Consider the following 15,651-nt stretch of genomic DNA (forward strand, 5'->3'; position numbering starts at 1 on the left):
AAGCCCCACCACCTCCTAGCCACATGACCTTAGAAAAGTTACCTTGCCTCTCTTTGCCCTGGTTTCCACATCTGCAAAATAAGAATAATAATGGTGCCTAATTTGTTTTTTGTGAATATTAAGTTATGTAAGACTTGTAATTTTGTTAATATTAAATTGCATGTAATACATGTGAAATGCCCAGAACACCACTTTACACTTAATAGGCATTTCATCAGTGCTATCTGTTCTTCTTTGCTGTTGTTGCTGTTGGAGGCAGGGTCTCGTTCTGTTGCCCAGGCTGGAGTGCAGTGGCACAATCATAGCTCACTGCAGCCTCAAACTCCTGGGCTCAAGCCATCCTCCTGCCTCAGCCTCCCAATTGACTGGGACTACTGGCATGCACCAAGACACCTGGCTGATATATTCCTGTCTTTCTTTCATTTTTTTCTTTTTTTTAAGAGATAAGGTCCCACTACCGTTGCCCAGGGGTCTCAAACTCCTGAGCTTAAGCAATAATCCTGCCTCAGACTCCTAAAGTGCTAAGGTGCTAAGACTACAAGCGTGAGCTACTGCACCTGGCCTGCTGTTGTTCTTTATTGCATGAACAATTGCCATTTATCAAACACCTCCTATGTGTAAAGCTCTCTGCTGAGAACTAGTCTTTGCGATAATTATTCAGAAAGTACATATTGACTACAAACTGGGGCAGACCTTCCTCAAGGCACATGGGTACCCCGTGGAGCTCACACCCTTTTAGAGGAGATACAGTAAAAGCCAGGATGGGGAAGAGCAGTGGGGAAGAAGGGGAGGTAATGCTGAGCCACCTGCCCATGGTTAGAGACGCAGCAGGCCTGGGACTCCCGACGCTTCCCTCCTGCCTTATACCTGATCTAAGAAGGCCCTGCCGGGCACACAGTAGATGCCCAGGAAATGTCTGCTGAAGGGCTGGAGCCTCACAAAACCCTACGGATACAAACAGGCTCAGCGAAGCTGAGTGACTTGCCCAAGATCCTAAGAGGTGGTGGAGGAATCGCCTTTCCCAGAAAAGAACAAGCGCTTCGGAGCCACAACTGCAGGGCTGCAGCCCCTGCGGACCCTGAGCCTTTAAACCCCGAAGCCCCGAGCCCAGCCCCCGCAGCCACCACGTGGATTTAAAACCCACGCAGCCGCCGGGCTCCGGCCCCTCTCCCACCATTGGCCGAGGCCGCCAGCACTTGTATCCAATAGATCTTGCTTCTCCCGGAATCCAAACTTGGGATTGGCTCGTTTGCTGTGTCATTTCGGGCTGCCCATGACGTCAGCCTGTCTGGCACCCCCCCCCCCACCCCCCTTCGGTGTCTTGACTGCTGTTAAAGGAGCCGCAGGAGGTAGGACTTGCGAGTTGCTTCAGCGGCGCTATTAAGTAAAAATTTTTAAAAATTTTTCTAAATGAATGCTTATCGTAGAAAATATAGCAGACAATATGAGAAATATATTGCATTTAATCCATTACACAAAGCCGACCACTGTTAATATTTTGGCAAATATCATTTCAGTCCTTTTTCTAATAATACTTTTGTACAAAGTTGAGATCAGTTCTGCAGCCTATTTTTAAATTTAGTTTATATGAGACTTTATATCGTCAGATAATTTTGAAAACATGGTTTTGAACAGTTTTATGATCACTGACTTATTTACGCATCCCCTATTTGTTTTTAATTTCATTGCACTTTTGCTTTTACAAATGAAGACAGGATCAACGTTCTTCTCCTTAAAACTCTGTTCACTTCTCTGATTATTTATTTAAGACATGTGGTAGAAATGGACCTACCGGTTGCAGATACTCATACTTTAAGGGACTAGTCCACATTGCAAAATTGTTTTGCGATCATTCATTCAGCAAATATTTATTGGGCGTGACCACATGCCAGTCACTGCTAGGGGCTGTGGACACGGAGAATAAGACAGATGTAGCCCGTGCTGCCTTCAAAGACGCAATGCCAGTTTCACTGCCTTTGAAGCCAGCTCGTGGACACCGATTCCCAAGCCCTAAACTGAGGGCAGATTCACTCGGCCTGAGGGCTACCTGTGCAGATGGGACAGGACCGTGTCTCCAACCCTGGCCCGGAGATGCAGGTGAAGGGCGCAGAGTGTTTTCCTGGTGCCACCCCCGTGCGGGGACTGTTGGACACCGTCATGCCCTGTTCCTCTGGGCTCCCACGGTGCCTGCCTGGCATTCTGGATGCCTTGCAGACATCTCAGCATGTGTTCCTAGACCAGACACTGGGGACACACAGGACACAGTCTAGCTGGGGCGAGACACTGAAAGAAGCCACTCCCAAATTCACACACACAAAATTATAATTTGGGATAAGTTCTCCAAAGGGAAGAAAAGGGTCTGTTTGTATTTTGTCCAGGACGGGGAGTCCCTGGAATGCACAGTGTGTAGTGTTAATCAGTCTCCCCTCCTATCCGTGGGGGGTACATTCTGAGACTCCCAGTGGATGCCTGAAACCTCAGATAGCACCGAACCCTATATACTCTGTTTTTTCATACACGTGGATACCTACAATAAGGTTTAATCTATAAATTAGGCATAGTAACAGATTGACAACAACAGCTAACAATAACATAGAACAATTATAACAATATAATGTAATAAAAATTATGTGGGTGTCGTCTCTCCCTCTCTCTCTCTCACTCTCAAAATATCTTACTGTACTGTACCCACTATTTTTGGACCTCGGCTGACCATGGGTAACTGAAACCTTGGAAAGGGAAGCCATGCATGGGGTGGTGGGGGCGGGGGGACTACTGTAATTAACTTTTTCAAGAGATTGCTCCAAGCCAGGCCCTGTGCTCAGTGCCCTGCGTGAGTTCCCCATGTAATTCTTGCAGTTGCCCTATGTGTGGATACCTGTCAGATCTCCACTTTTAAGTTGAAGAAACAGAGGCCCAGAGTAGCTCATTCACTTTCTCCAGCAAGGGCACACAGAAGTGGTAACATATACTTGCCTGACCCCGCCGTTTTCCGCATGCAGAATTCAGTTTTTGGGGAAATGGGCAGATGAGTGAGTAAGCCCATCAGAGGGGAAACTGTGGAGGCAGAGCTGGCCTGCGCTAGTCACTGTGCAGTCCCACGGCTTGTTGCAGCGCCTGGCACGAGGTATAGAATAGTCTCCGTGCCAGGTGAGGTGCCCAGCATTAGCACTGCACACAGCCAGGCAGACACAGTCATGTCGGAGTCCTCTGTGATCAGTGTGGTCTTTGCTGTCACACCCAGCCCACTCTACCTGCTTCCCCTCAAACCCAGCAGCGGAACACAAAGGGCCAACCTCTCTTAAATCTCTCTCATGTCATTGAGAGGCAGTTTTATATTATTAATTACTCCTAACAACAGTACAATGTGTCATTTATGACAAGAGAGACGCAGAACACTTTTTCTTGGTTGTTTCTGGTCCATGAAGTCAGCTTGAATGACTAATAGTTCTTTCAGAAAGTGTTTCAGACATGAGTTAAACATCTGGAATCTTCCATTTCCCTCTCAAGCTCAACCTGTGCTAGAAAGGCCTGTATTAAGCTATTTAAGGTAACCAAAGACCCTGTGGGGCCTGGGCCGCTGTCAGACACTGGATGGATCCTAGCTCAGCTCTGCCTTTCTCTGGCACCTTGAATCTTGTCCAAGTCTGGCCCTCTCTGGGCCTCAGTTTACCCATCTGTCAGAAGACAAAATTGGCTCTAATGCTCCCTTCTGTCCTCTCCTTCTGCCCACCCCTTATCTCCCTGCCTGGCTTCCACAGTCCTGTCTTCTGGGGAAGAATCCAGTTCCCTGCTGAAATTGAAAAATTGGACAGAAGAGAATGGGATGGCACCCCGGGGTGGAGGTGGGGGTGTCATCTGTGGCCAATTTAGCTGAGCTTCTTTGGATTGCTGTTGGAGAACTCAACCATCTGACATCTGTCCAGCAGCAAAGCTCATGTATCAGTGCCTAAACAAACACAATGCAACCAAGAAAATGTGCACACACGCGCGCAGATGACGCACAACACACGCATACCCTCACAGCACAAGTATTCACATGCGTACCCCACACATATGTACAACACCACATGCACCCTCAAACGCTCAACACAGACAACACACACCACACACATACAAACACCCCCACAGCATGAATATGCACATGTACGTCCCACATATACATGCAACACACACCCACAAGCTCACAGTGTAGACCACACATGCACAACACGTCTTTCTGGCTGAGACTTCTGGTTCTGGTCGATACCATACAAACTCTTCTCGATCTTTTCGGTAGGTGTTAGCCCAGGTGACTGGCTTCTGGATACTCGGTTGGAAGGATACTTGGTTGGAAGGATACTTGGAGGTGGAAAGGGTGAGTGAGCAGGAAGACTTGTTAGCTGGTCATGAAGGCAGCCAAAAATGAGATTTGAGTGTGTTTGTGGCTAGGTGCCCCTCCCACATTTACTCCACAGAGGTTTGCCAAGCACCCACTGCAGGCCAGAGTGGCCTGCCTGCTGGAGCTACCAATCAAGTAGAGGGGATGCTGAACTCACAGACACCGAGTCCAGGGGCCTCTGGGCCCTGTGCTGAGGCCTCCCCACGCTGCCTCTCCCTCACTGTGAAATCCCGCTCCTCCCTGTTCAGTGGCAGAGGGGATGCGGGTTCAGTGAGCTGAGCAGCCTGCCAAGGCCGCCCACGCCGGATCCAGAGCAGGTGCTAACGGGGCCTCTCTCACCACCCCAGCCCCTCCAGCCTCACTCCACTGCAGAGTCAGCTGCCCTCGTCGTTGGAAATGCGTTTTTATGAACGAACACCACCAGTGGTGAGGCCAGTGGTGGATCCCAGGGAGCCTCCATGGAGCCAAGGGGGACAGTGCCAACCGAGTCCAGTAGGACGGCCAGGAAGGACCCAGTCAGAGGCAGTGAGGAGGGAGAGGGGGTGCAGAAGGCGTCATTTGCTGAGGCCAACCCATGGGCTTTGGGGCCCAAGTACTGGATTCCCATCCCAGCTCCACCTCATCCTTGGGTCCCTGAGCCTCAGTGTCCCCATCTGTCAAATGGGAATAATATTAGCTTGGACCTCAGAGGGTTGCTGTGGGGATCCAGTGAGCTAATTTCTGGCTCACCGTAGGATCCCAATGCATATTTGTTGAATGACTAAGTGGAAGAATGTGAAGTGGTTAGAACAGGGCCTGGCACGGTGCATGGGCAGTGCCCAATAAACATTGGCTCTTACTAGTGTTTAAAAGTAAAACAAGAGAAAAACAAAACAAAACAAAACACAAATGAAGTCCAAAGTTGCTAACCTGCGAAAGTTGACAGCTCCAATTAACCCCAACCTGAGGAAAAAAATGAGCCTGCTGGATGCCGTTTCCGAAGGTGCTAAGTTGGGAGGCGAGGTCACTAAGTTGCTTAAGGTTTCCCAAGACTAATTCTGCAGAGGCAGCTCCATCTAGGCAGGCCAGGGGGTGGCAGGCAGACCGGGGCACAGATGGCCCTGAGAAGGGCCTCTGCCTTGTGCCCACAACCAGCTCCCCAAGCAGGATCTTTGTTGGCTCAGCCAGGCACTTTCCACAGTGGCCAGCCACCCTCGGCCAGCGGGCACAGTCAGGACACTGCCAGCCACCCTCGGCTGTGGCCAAAACCCACACTGACTTCCACGGGGTCCCAACTGGCTGCCAGTGGGGGCCTGGCATCTGAGCAGGACTGGTTACAGATTTGCAGGCCCCCGTGTTTAGAAATTGTTAACTATTAGGAATTTCAAGAGGTCAACAGTAGAGAAGTACACTAAACAAAAAAATAAAATAAAATAATACAATAAACCCCCGACCCTACAGAGCATGTGGCCCTGGCGAGTGCAGGGGGCTGCCCTCCCACAAAGCTGGCTCTGCGCCCAAGTCTGGCACAGCACAGAGGTGCGGCGCCGCTGGGAGCGAAGCCCCTTTACCTGCTGAAACAGGACATTTCCTCTGGAAATATCCCCCCACCACAGATTAAACCCATGGGCAGGGCGGATGGTGGCACACGCTGTCTGGAGTCCCAGAAAGGCCTGTCTCTGCAGTCACCTGTTTCACAATCCATTTGCTTCACACACCCATTTCACAACCCCACGGCCACAGCCAGGCTGGGAAATGTGTCCCAAACTCTAAACCTACTGGGACCATAAGAGTCTCCTAGTTCCTGATACCCCCACTGGCCTGGCACCCCCTCTCCACTGTTCCCTACATGCGCAGCCCCCATCTCCCCAGAGAGGAAACCCAACCCTTTGGGCTCAAATCGCCTCCAAACCCTCCCCCTTTATATTCTTCCCAGGTTTCGTCCCTCTGAAATTACCACCTGGACTCATCTTTTTACACGTGTGATGTCAGCCTCACCTGTGAACCTCAGTATGGCTGGGGCTGCACCTGTGGGTGGCCGGTAACTACAGGTGGAATGAGATGCCACCTCCTCAGAGAGGGCTTCCTTGATCTCACCCCAACTCTGGCCTTTGGCCTGTCATCACCATGTCTGAAATGACCTCCTGACCACATTGGCCTATGAGTTTGCATGTGTGTCTTTAGTCCCTTTGTCCCTTACAATGTCACACGAGGTCAGGGAGTTTGTTTTCTTCCCAGCCCTGTGCCCAATACCCAGCACAGAGCTTCACACTGAATAGGAGCAGAATGTTTGTTGAATGAGTGAACAAAACCTTTCTTTTACCTCTGACTTGTGGCCTTCTTCCCAGGGACTCAGGCCTGCCCAATCGTGGTGCCCCTTCCCCACTCCCACTCCCAGCAGGGAGCCCTCCCTCCTCAGCCCATTAACACCTTGGCTGTGCCCATTTCCCCTGGGTAGAATCAGGGAGTTGTGACCTCCTCTGCCTGTGCCTGACAGTGGGCTCTGCCCCTCATGCCCAAATTGCCAGCATCACAATCCCTGGCACATCTAGGGTTACCAGATTTTGCAAAGAAAAACACAAGCTATCCAGTTAAATTGAGATATACTTATACTAAACATTATTCATAGTTTATCTGAAATTCAAACTGAACTGGGTGTCCTGTATTTAATTCTGGCAGTCCTGGGCACACAGGAAGCCTCCTGTGAATGCTGGCAGTCCAGCCTATGCTCCTTCCAAAGCAATTCTCCTTTCCTACTGCCCCGTCAGGGGCCCTGTCTGTGCTGGAATCATCACTCTCCTCATCTGTAAAATGGAAAATAAAATGATAGTGGTTCCTCCCTCCCAGGGTTGCCAAGATGATTAACATAACAACTAAGATGTATCCGGCCCTTTCTTCTCTATTTGCAAGGCATCAATCCCTTCATTCCTCGCAATCACACCATGTGAAGGTGCCATGAAGCCACCCATTTTGCAGAAGAGGAAACTGAGGTTGGAGAGGTGAAAGCACTCAGCCAAGGTCACACAGTTATGTCCCACTCATCTTTGGGTGACCCTCAGGTTTGGACCCTCAGTTCTGAACACTGCCTTAAGCTCTCCAGACAGAATCAACTTTGGAACTAGCGCCAGAGACCACTAAGTCAATCCCAGGTGACACCATCAGCACTCAATAAATGGTAGCCACTGCCGTTGTCGCAGACAGATCAATGGGAGGTCAAGTGTTGTGGGTAGGTTTGGTTCCTTTAATCCACTGAATTAACTGGTTATTTTTGCCTGCTGGCAGTGCAGCCTCCATTGTGTAAACGCCATCTCACTTCCAAGACAATCAACGTGTGACTTCTCCCAGCCAGACTAGCCAGGTCTCCCGAGACTTCCCGGAGGGCAGGGGCTGGGTCTGGCATGGCTGAATTCCCTCGGCTCAGGGTTGCAGCTCAGCCAGAGTTAGTTGATTGAATGAATGAAGAAATGGCTGAAAGCAGGAGTGGTAAAGATGACCTCCTTTACCCTAGGAAGTGAATGGGACCCAGGTTATCTCCAGGCCCAGCCAATATTTGCAGTGGTCCCCCAAGGGCCGCTCAGGACCCCTCAGCTTTTCTCTTAAGTTGCAGAGGCCAAACTGCAGCAATATCTTCCCCTGATAAAAGACACGCTGATGATACTGCCCCTTCCTCAAGGCAGGGGCTGAGGGAGCCCAGCTCACAGCAGGGTGCCATCTGGGGTAGACCCTGGGTATTGCCCCACTCCTGGGTCAGGGCCTGGGTCCTGATCTAGTGCTGGCTGTGGCTCCAAGAGTGAGCGTCTCCTCTCAAACAGAAGATGGTCAGTGACTCTGAACCTCCCTCTGGGCTGGGCACTCTTGGACTCCTCCAAAGAGCCTGGACCAGCCTGAGCCACATCCCTGGGCTTGACTTCTCCAGAACAGGCCTCCCAGTCTTTCTGGGGGAGCTCTGGCGGCACCGCTGTGCCTCGGCAGGGAGAGCAGGAACCCACTTCCTGCACCGGCTTTCTCTGAAGGATGAATTCACTCTGGTCTAGGTAAGTTCTCCCCTGAGGCCACCTTCATTTCCCAAATTCCAGCTTTTCCTTCTCTATCCAAACTGTTTACCAACACAATAACACTTTTTAAAAGCTTTTTTTGTTTGTTTGTTTGCTTTGAACACACACTAAGTCCCTGCTAATTACTAAAACTCCAGGCATTACCGGAATATGTGGATATTTAAAGAATCAGGACTATGTGGGAGAGGGAGAGGCAGCTACCCCAGGGTCCTGGGTTGGAACACAGGCTCCTCCGCCGTGTGACTTTCAACAAGCAACTTCCCTGACCAGCTTCCCGCTCTGTAAAATGGGGAGAATGACATTCGGCCACACTGAGTCGGTGTCAGGTTGAGTTAATATTTGGAGAGTTTCTGGCACAGGTAGGTGCTCCTTAAGTGCTTGTTAAATAAGTGAAGCTTTGAGAAAGTGTCTAAGAGGCGACACACTAAATTCTTAAGAGGCTGGAGGTGGGCCAGGGAGGGGAGGTCTCTTATGTAATATTTTAATATCTTTTTAAACCAGAAGAATGTGTTCTTGTAGCACTCCTGTAATTAAAACTTAATGAAATAAAAGTACACCCCTCCTGCTCATATCCCTTTTGAACTCCAGCGCCGCGCCCCCCAGCCGGTGGCCCCTCGGGCAGCAGACAATGGGTGTGGATTCGCCCCAGGTCCCGCCGGCTGGGGCGGCGACAGTACACTAGTCCCCGACAGCTATTTACATGACAAGGGCTTCCGGGCGTGTCTACGCGAGTTCCCGTCTTTCCTGGTCGTCCTCCTTGGGTTCGGGTGAAAGCGCTTCGGGGCTCAGTGGGCCATGATTCCCGAGCTGCTGCAGAACTGAAGGCGGACAGACTCCTGCGAAATCAGGCAATGGGTGATCCATCTTGGGGGCTTCCTCCCCCTTTCTCCAATTTCTCTTCCCTGAGCCCCCAGGGACCTTGTGCTCCTCAGAAGACAGGCTAGCCCCAAAAGCCTGGGTCAAGGACCCCAGGGACGGGGACGAGGGGAGGGCGCACCAGCAACCCGCCCGGGTGCGGCTGGCACCGAGTTCGGCTCCCTGGCCGCGGGCGTGCGCCGGGCTGGCGTTCCAAGCTGACCGCCGTTGGGGAGAGGGCACAGCGCCCCTCCTCCGTTGCGCGGGTGCCGGGTCTACGTGGGCCGCCTAGCTCTGGCCCTTTAAGAGCCCGCCCCGTTTCCCGTCACCCCGCCCCCCGGCTCGGGGAGGGGGTGCGGGGGAACCTCGGCGGGGATTGGCGCAGCGCGCGCCCCCTCCCCGGCCCCCGCGTGGTGGGAACCGGCAGCCCCGTCTAGCGCTGACGTCAGACCGTCTGCCTGCCTCCGACCGCGGTCTCGGAGCGAAACCCGATCTCCTTGGACTTGAATGAGGAGGAGGCGGCGGCGGCGGCGGCGGCGGAGGCGCTCGGCTGGGGAAAGCTAGCGGCAGAGGCTCAGCCCCGGCGGCAGCGCGCGCCCCGCTGCCAGCCCATTTTCCGGACGCCACCCGCGGGCACTGCCGACGCCCCCGGGGCTGCCGAGGGGCGGCCGGGGGGGGCGCAGAGGAGCGCGGTCCCGCGCGTTGAGCCCCGCGGCGCCCCGGGAACTTGGCGGCGACCCGAGCCCGGCGAGCCGGGGCGCACCTCCCCCGCCGCGCGCCTCCTGCATGCGGGGCCCCAGCTCCGGGCGCCGGCCGGAGCCCCCCCCGGCCGCCCCCGCGCCCCCCGCGCCCCGCGCCGCGCCGCCGCGCCGTCCATGCACCGCTTGATGGGGGTCAACAGCACCGCCGCCGCCGCCGCCGGGCAGCCCAATGTCTCCTGCACGTGCAACTGCAAACGCTCTTTGTTCCAGAGCATGGAGATCAGTGAGTGACCCCACGCCCCCCTCCCTGGAGACTCCGTCGGGGTCGGACCCTATGTCGGGGCACAGCTGCGGGCGGGGGTCCGGGCCGTGCGCGCCCCCTCGGACCGAACGCTCTGCGCCCCGGCAGCGTCCGCCGCGCCCCGGGCGCGCCCTCCCGGCTCGCGGCAGCTGGCGGCCGGCCCGGCTTTGTCCCGCGGCGCTGCGAGCCTGGCACGGCCCCCGCTGTCCGCGCCCCGCCCGCCCTAACTCGGACCCGGGGCCCAGCGGCGGCGCACGGCGCGGGAGGGCTGGTGCGGGCGGATCCGTGAAGTTTCCATTTTATTTCCCTAAGGGGCAGTCGCGATGGAGCAATTAGGCCGGCTCTTTATCAACTTTGGGCGGAGGTGGAGGGGCGTGTGAGACACTGTCTGGTCTGCGAGGTGTCTGGGGCTCCGGGCGTGTGTCTGGAGTGTTCGCGGCGCTGTGTCTCGGGCTCTGAGTGGATGTCCGTGCGTCTGTGGAGTGTGCGTGGCTGCGTGGCTCTGTCTGGGTCTTCGGCGTCTCTCGGGGTGTCTGGGGGTCTGAGTCGCGGTCTTGCCCAAAAGTGCGTGCCTCCGAGTCTTCCTGCCTCTCTCTGTGTGTCTTTCCCGTGTGCGGGCCGGGGTGCCTTTCTTTGCGTGTGCGTCTTTCTGGGGGTCTGGTCTGGCTGGGCCGGATCTGCGGGCCGTGTGTGTCCAGGTGTCTGAATCCAGGGCTCAGCGCTGGCGCGTCTGGCCCAGCGTGGATCTTGAATGTGTGTGTGTCATTGTGCCAGTGTCTGTGTCCTCGACGCACCTATAAATAGCCTCTGTCTGGACAGCTTGGTTCAGTCTGGCTGAAGCCGTGGTTACAAAGGAGTCAAAGTTTGGGGCTGTTTGTGTTTGGGACTGCCTGGCCCTAAAAGGGGTTAGTGGACCAACGGTGGGGAGTGGGGTTTTGAACCTTGTAGCTAACGCAGCCGCCTGTGCACCCAAAAGTTCAGATAAGTAAGTCCCTACTCCTGCACACACAGCCCACCCAGGTGGACATTTGGTTGAGCAGGGAATTGAACCACCACCTCCCGGGTTCTGGCTTCTAGCTTCTAGCCTACACCTTGTCCCCCAGCCCATCTTTTCGGGGACCTTTTGCTTCCCGGAGCTTTCGTTTCCCCATTCCCACTCTGAAGAAGCACCCCAGGTGAAGGGGCACACAGCCCTTCCCTGCCGGGGCCAGGCTGCCCCTAGCTGGGGCCCGGAGCTGGGAAGCAGCCGCCATGGAATGAAGGCAGTGTCTGGGCACCTCATAAGCAAGTGTCCGCAGGCAGCTGCCAGTTTGTGGCCCCTGAGCCTATACAGTTGAGCTTTGAGTGGTAAAAATAACCAGGCTCGTTGGGCTTTGGCGGTGGGTCTTTCCATCCATCCACCTGGACACTCCATCCCAGCCTGGAACGGATAGCTCTCCCCCTACCCCCTCCAGCCGGCCTGCGCCAGACCAGCGAGGTGCCAGGAGGACCTGCCCAGAGCCAGCGTTTGCGGAACCGACTTGCCTTCCCAGAGGCCTTTTGTGAACTCAGGAGGCTAATGAAATGCACGAGGATGTTATGAAAATCCGTTCGCACACGTTTGGAGAGTCTTGCCTTAGATGGATTGCTGCTTCAGGGCCCTGGTTGCCTCACTTTTTGCCCTTTGTTCTGTAAAGCTGCCTTGGGGACCTCCTGCTCGAGGGGCACACATCCTCATGTTACCCTTATTCCAAGGGCTGGGCACAGTGCAACATTTGCTGTTGTCTCTCTTTATGGTTCAGGACTTTAAAAAACAAAACAAAACAAAAAACAAAAAAACAAGCATAGTTCTTATTTCTGCCCTCTCTTAGGCTCATCAGTCCTTCATGATGTTTTTGACCTGACATCAAGGCCTCTTGCTAAATGCCTTGCTACCACCCTCTGCACTTTGCCCGGCCGCCCCTGGCAGCCTTTAAGTAAGTAGGACCCTTGGGGTTAATACCTGGAACCCTAGCTGGTTCCAGCTGGCCCCTGGGTGCCCCAGTTAGTCCTGTGTTCTGTGTATACACAGCCCCCTACTTATTGGAAGAAAGCTGCAAGGCGCCAGGGAACCAACCAGTCTTTAAAATGCAGGTATACTGTAACAGTTTGTTTTCATCAGGTTTCCCTGAAGGACTAGGGCGAGGAAGTAGTTAGGCCTGGTGTCTCCTGGAGTTTCTTTACACCAAAAGATAGGAAGGAAGCGAGGGGAGGAAAAAAGAAAGGAAAAAAGCTGTTACTTGGTTTTTCTTTTAACTGGTAGTGGCTGCTGTTTTTCACCTAGTACGTGCTGGGAGTTGTTTGCAACTAGAACTTGATGGATGGTTTGGAATTGGGCTTTGAGGCAGTGTCCACGTGGCTCCTATCCTGTAAGATACCTTGGTAGGTCCTTAAGCCATGATGGGCCTCACTCTCCTCATCTGAAGAATGAGACCGTGATGGATGAAATCTAAAATTCTAGTCTTTCAGGATAGGGTCTCTGCCCTGCTGAGCCTGGCTGGAGGTCAGTGGGCTGGACCCGGCTTCCCACCCACTGCCGGTTCCCCTGTGTGGTCTTCAGCTACCCCAAATTTCAGACCTGAGAGGAGCCTGCGCAAGCTCGGGGTTCACATCCCTGGCTTATAGATGAGGAAAGCCCACTGTGGAAAGTTTTGCCCAAGGTCCAAAACCCACACCAGCCCCAGGCCAGGGTGGTTTCTCTTGGACTGCACACCTGCGAGCCTCTTGAATTTGGAACTTGGGCCCCAGGGCAGGTCCTCCTTGAAATTGGGGGCTGGGGGAAATGGTCAGAGCCCCTTCGTGTCTGCTCTCAGGATGTTGAATGGAGTGGGCTTGACTGTAACAGGATACTCCTGGGGCCCCATTTTTTTCTGAGAGTCAAGGGATGAGGTTGCTGTCTGGTGGCAATTCAGTGTTCCCAAAACATACCCGTGGGAAAACCCTTTCTTTTAAAAAGCCAGGGGTCCTGGGATTAAAAGCAGGCAGCACGAGTGACAGCCTAACAGATGACAGCTTGGAGCTTGACGCGGCTACTTTTGAGGAAAGGACTCCTGGCACCCGGTTTTCCTGGCAACCTCATCTACCTCATTTCAGTTCAGCTGCGTCTCGGAGATGACCCCCGGTCTTTCTCCTCTGGCTGTTATCTCAAAATTGGGGCCCAGCTGGATGCTAAGTTGTCTCTCTCGGGAAAGACTGAACCTGGGGCCATCCGGTGTCTGCTCACGCGGGAGGCGTTTCCTGAGGGTCCTGGGAGGTGCCCCTGCCCTGGGCCCATCTCTGGTGGTATCTACGGTGACAGCTGTCTTTTTCACACCACCCACTGGCCAGAGTCACCGAGCCTCTGTTTCCTCTTCTCCAGCCTGTTTCAAACAAATATGAGAAAATATCAGAAACTCACAGGACACCCAGGTTTCCCTGGGTTTTCCTGGCACATGCTGTTTTGACACTTGCTTGAATCAAGTGAGGGTATAGAGACAGTGCCTTGGCACTGTGACATTCTGAGCCCAGTAATTCTTTGTTGGGAGGCAGGAAAGGCCGGCCTGTGCTCTGTAAGGTGTTAGCAGCACCCCTGGCCTCCACCCACTAGATACCAGCACCCCTCTCCCAGGTTCGACAGCCAGAAATGTCTCCAGACATGGTCAAATGCCCCTTACTGAGACCACTGTTTAATCAATTAGTGGTTTCTCCTAAGGGGCTTGAGGGCCAGAGGGCAGCATCTGCGTTGCCGGGAGACCCTGAGTTCCCATCAGACGTCCGTCCCTGTGAAGGCCTGTGGCCACTCCGCAGCCACTCATCCACTCAGCTTTACTGAGTGCCTGTTATGTGCCATGAAGCAAAGACAGGGGCTTCCTCTTGAGATGAAGTTTTCCCGTTTTCATCTTGGATTTGCGTTTCTAAGGAGAGACCCCGGCGTTAGTGAAAGCTGACGTTTTGGATCGGGGTTAAAATATAGACGTCTAACACCAGCTGTTCTCCCCTGTGGGCCCGCTAAACCCTGGGACTTTTCACCCGCAGGTTTTCTGACTGTCTGGGTTTTAGGTTGTGGTGTACTAAGGGAGTTATTAAGGGAGTTGAGTTCTATGACCCGAGTCTTAGGTCAGACAGTTGGCCGCAGCTTCCCAGGAGGTCTGGGTTAAGCCAGCTACACTGCCCAGTGTGACCCAGGGTCGAGGTGAGTTTAGCGTTTGTCAAGGCACAGAATAACTAATTGTTCCTGTACAAACACACACACGCCTGTGAGTGGTGCTTGCATGCGCACACGTGCAGACACACACACGTGCAGACACACATTCATACACAGGCACACACAGCTTCTACTCCTGTCTGTCTTTCCTGCCCTCTTCTCTTTGGGTTGGGAATGGTTAAAACTTCTGGCCACGTAAGAAGAAAAGGGGGAAGAGTGCACGTTCTCCCCTGTAAGTGGTGCAAACGTATGCACTCTGTCCGAAAAAGAAGGAAAGTGGAGCCGTGTGTGCTGCTGCCCAGGAGAAGGGAGGCTGTCGGGAGGTCCGTGGAGGCTGGAAGCGTCTACAGCAGAGCTGCCTCCCTCAGGAGCCCCAAGGCAGCCTCCATGCTGCAAGATGCACCCGCCACCAGATTGCCCCAGAGCCACGGCGTCAGGTGTTCCCACATGCCTACCCCCACCATCTCCACTCCCAACTTGGCCCAGGCCCAGGGAGTTTAAACGTTTATAGTCCGGTCAATAGTTTAAAAGCCAGAAAATGTTCAGAGGAGGGTGCTGGTGGCAGGGTCCAAACCTGAAGATTGGTGTGGCCTTCTCGCTTCAGGTGTTAGCATCCAGAGACCAAGTTTGCAGGCACCCCGGTGTCTGCGATCCTGCCCAAAGAGAAGGAACTCTTACACAGTGAATTTCGGAGGCTGTGCTGCTGCCAGCCTCGGGTTCTGTATGGTGCACATGCTGAGAGAAGGAGATTGAAGCCGAGGGCCCATTTTTTGCTTTTTACAAAGTGTTGCGTAACGCACGCATGGTTGGGGCACGTGCGGGAGCTGTGCGGGAGGCGGACCTGCTCTTCATGCACCCTCTGGAGTGACGAGGATGGTACCATGCCATGCCAGGGGCTCCCTGAGGCTGGGGGAGCATGGCTCAGGGAAGCAAACGCAGTTGTCTTTGGGGTGGGCTCCAGGGAGCCGGGGGCAAGAGTCCAGTTTAAAGGCACTGTGACCGATGCTTAGCCCACCACTGCCACGTGGGCCCTGAGTGGCCAGATCTTTCCAGGGCAGCTGAACGGTTAGATTTTGACATAAAACTCCTGGGTTTTAAGTGTGGCAGTTTCTTTTGTCTCCCCTGTCACCAAGAAGCCCCACAGAACCTGCTGGCAGACCCCTCTGTCCCATCAAGTG

The 15,651-nt window shown here is 54.0% G+C and overlaps 1 protein-coding gene and 1 long non-coding RNA gene across 4 annotated transcripts in view; one reads left to right on the plus strand and one right to left on the minus strand.

The window, feature by feature from the left end:
- Positions 1–7,580: 7,580 nt before the first annotated feature.
- On the minus strand, positions 7,581–9,220 carry LOC119618543 (uncharacterized). Its single transcript, XR_005234888.2, has 2 exons — positions 9,116–9,220; positions 7,581–7,864 (listed from the first exon to the last, which is right to left on the minus strand). It is a non-coding gene; the product is annotated as an uncharacterized lncRNA (long non-coding RNA).
- The window catches only part of PMEPA1 (prostate transmembrane protein, androgen induced 1), a 62,426-nt gene continuing 55,926 nt past the window's right edge, over positions 9,152–15,651 (plus strand). Inside the window, exon 1 of one of the 3 annotated variants that reach the window (XM_008013170.3) lies at positions 9,152–9,270. In XM_008013170.3, coding sequence (XP_008011361.1) covers positions 9,267–9,270 — 4 coding nt within the window. In that variant the 5' untranslated portion in view covers positions 9,152–9,266. Of the gene's footprint in view, positions 9,271–9,714; positions 10,255–15,651 lie in introns of those variants that run through there. The other 2 variants (XM_008013181.3, XM_073005602.1) reach the window with 2 other exon arrangements.

The sequence above is a fragment of the Chlorocebus sabaeus genome, chromosome 2 (assembly GCF_047675955.1).
Source record: "Chlorocebus sabaeus isolate Y175 chromosome 2, mChlSab1.0.hap1, whole genome shotgun sequence".
Lineage (NCBI taxonomy): Eukaryota > Metazoa > Chordata > Mammalia > Primates > Cercopithecidae > Chlorocebus > Chlorocebus sabaeus.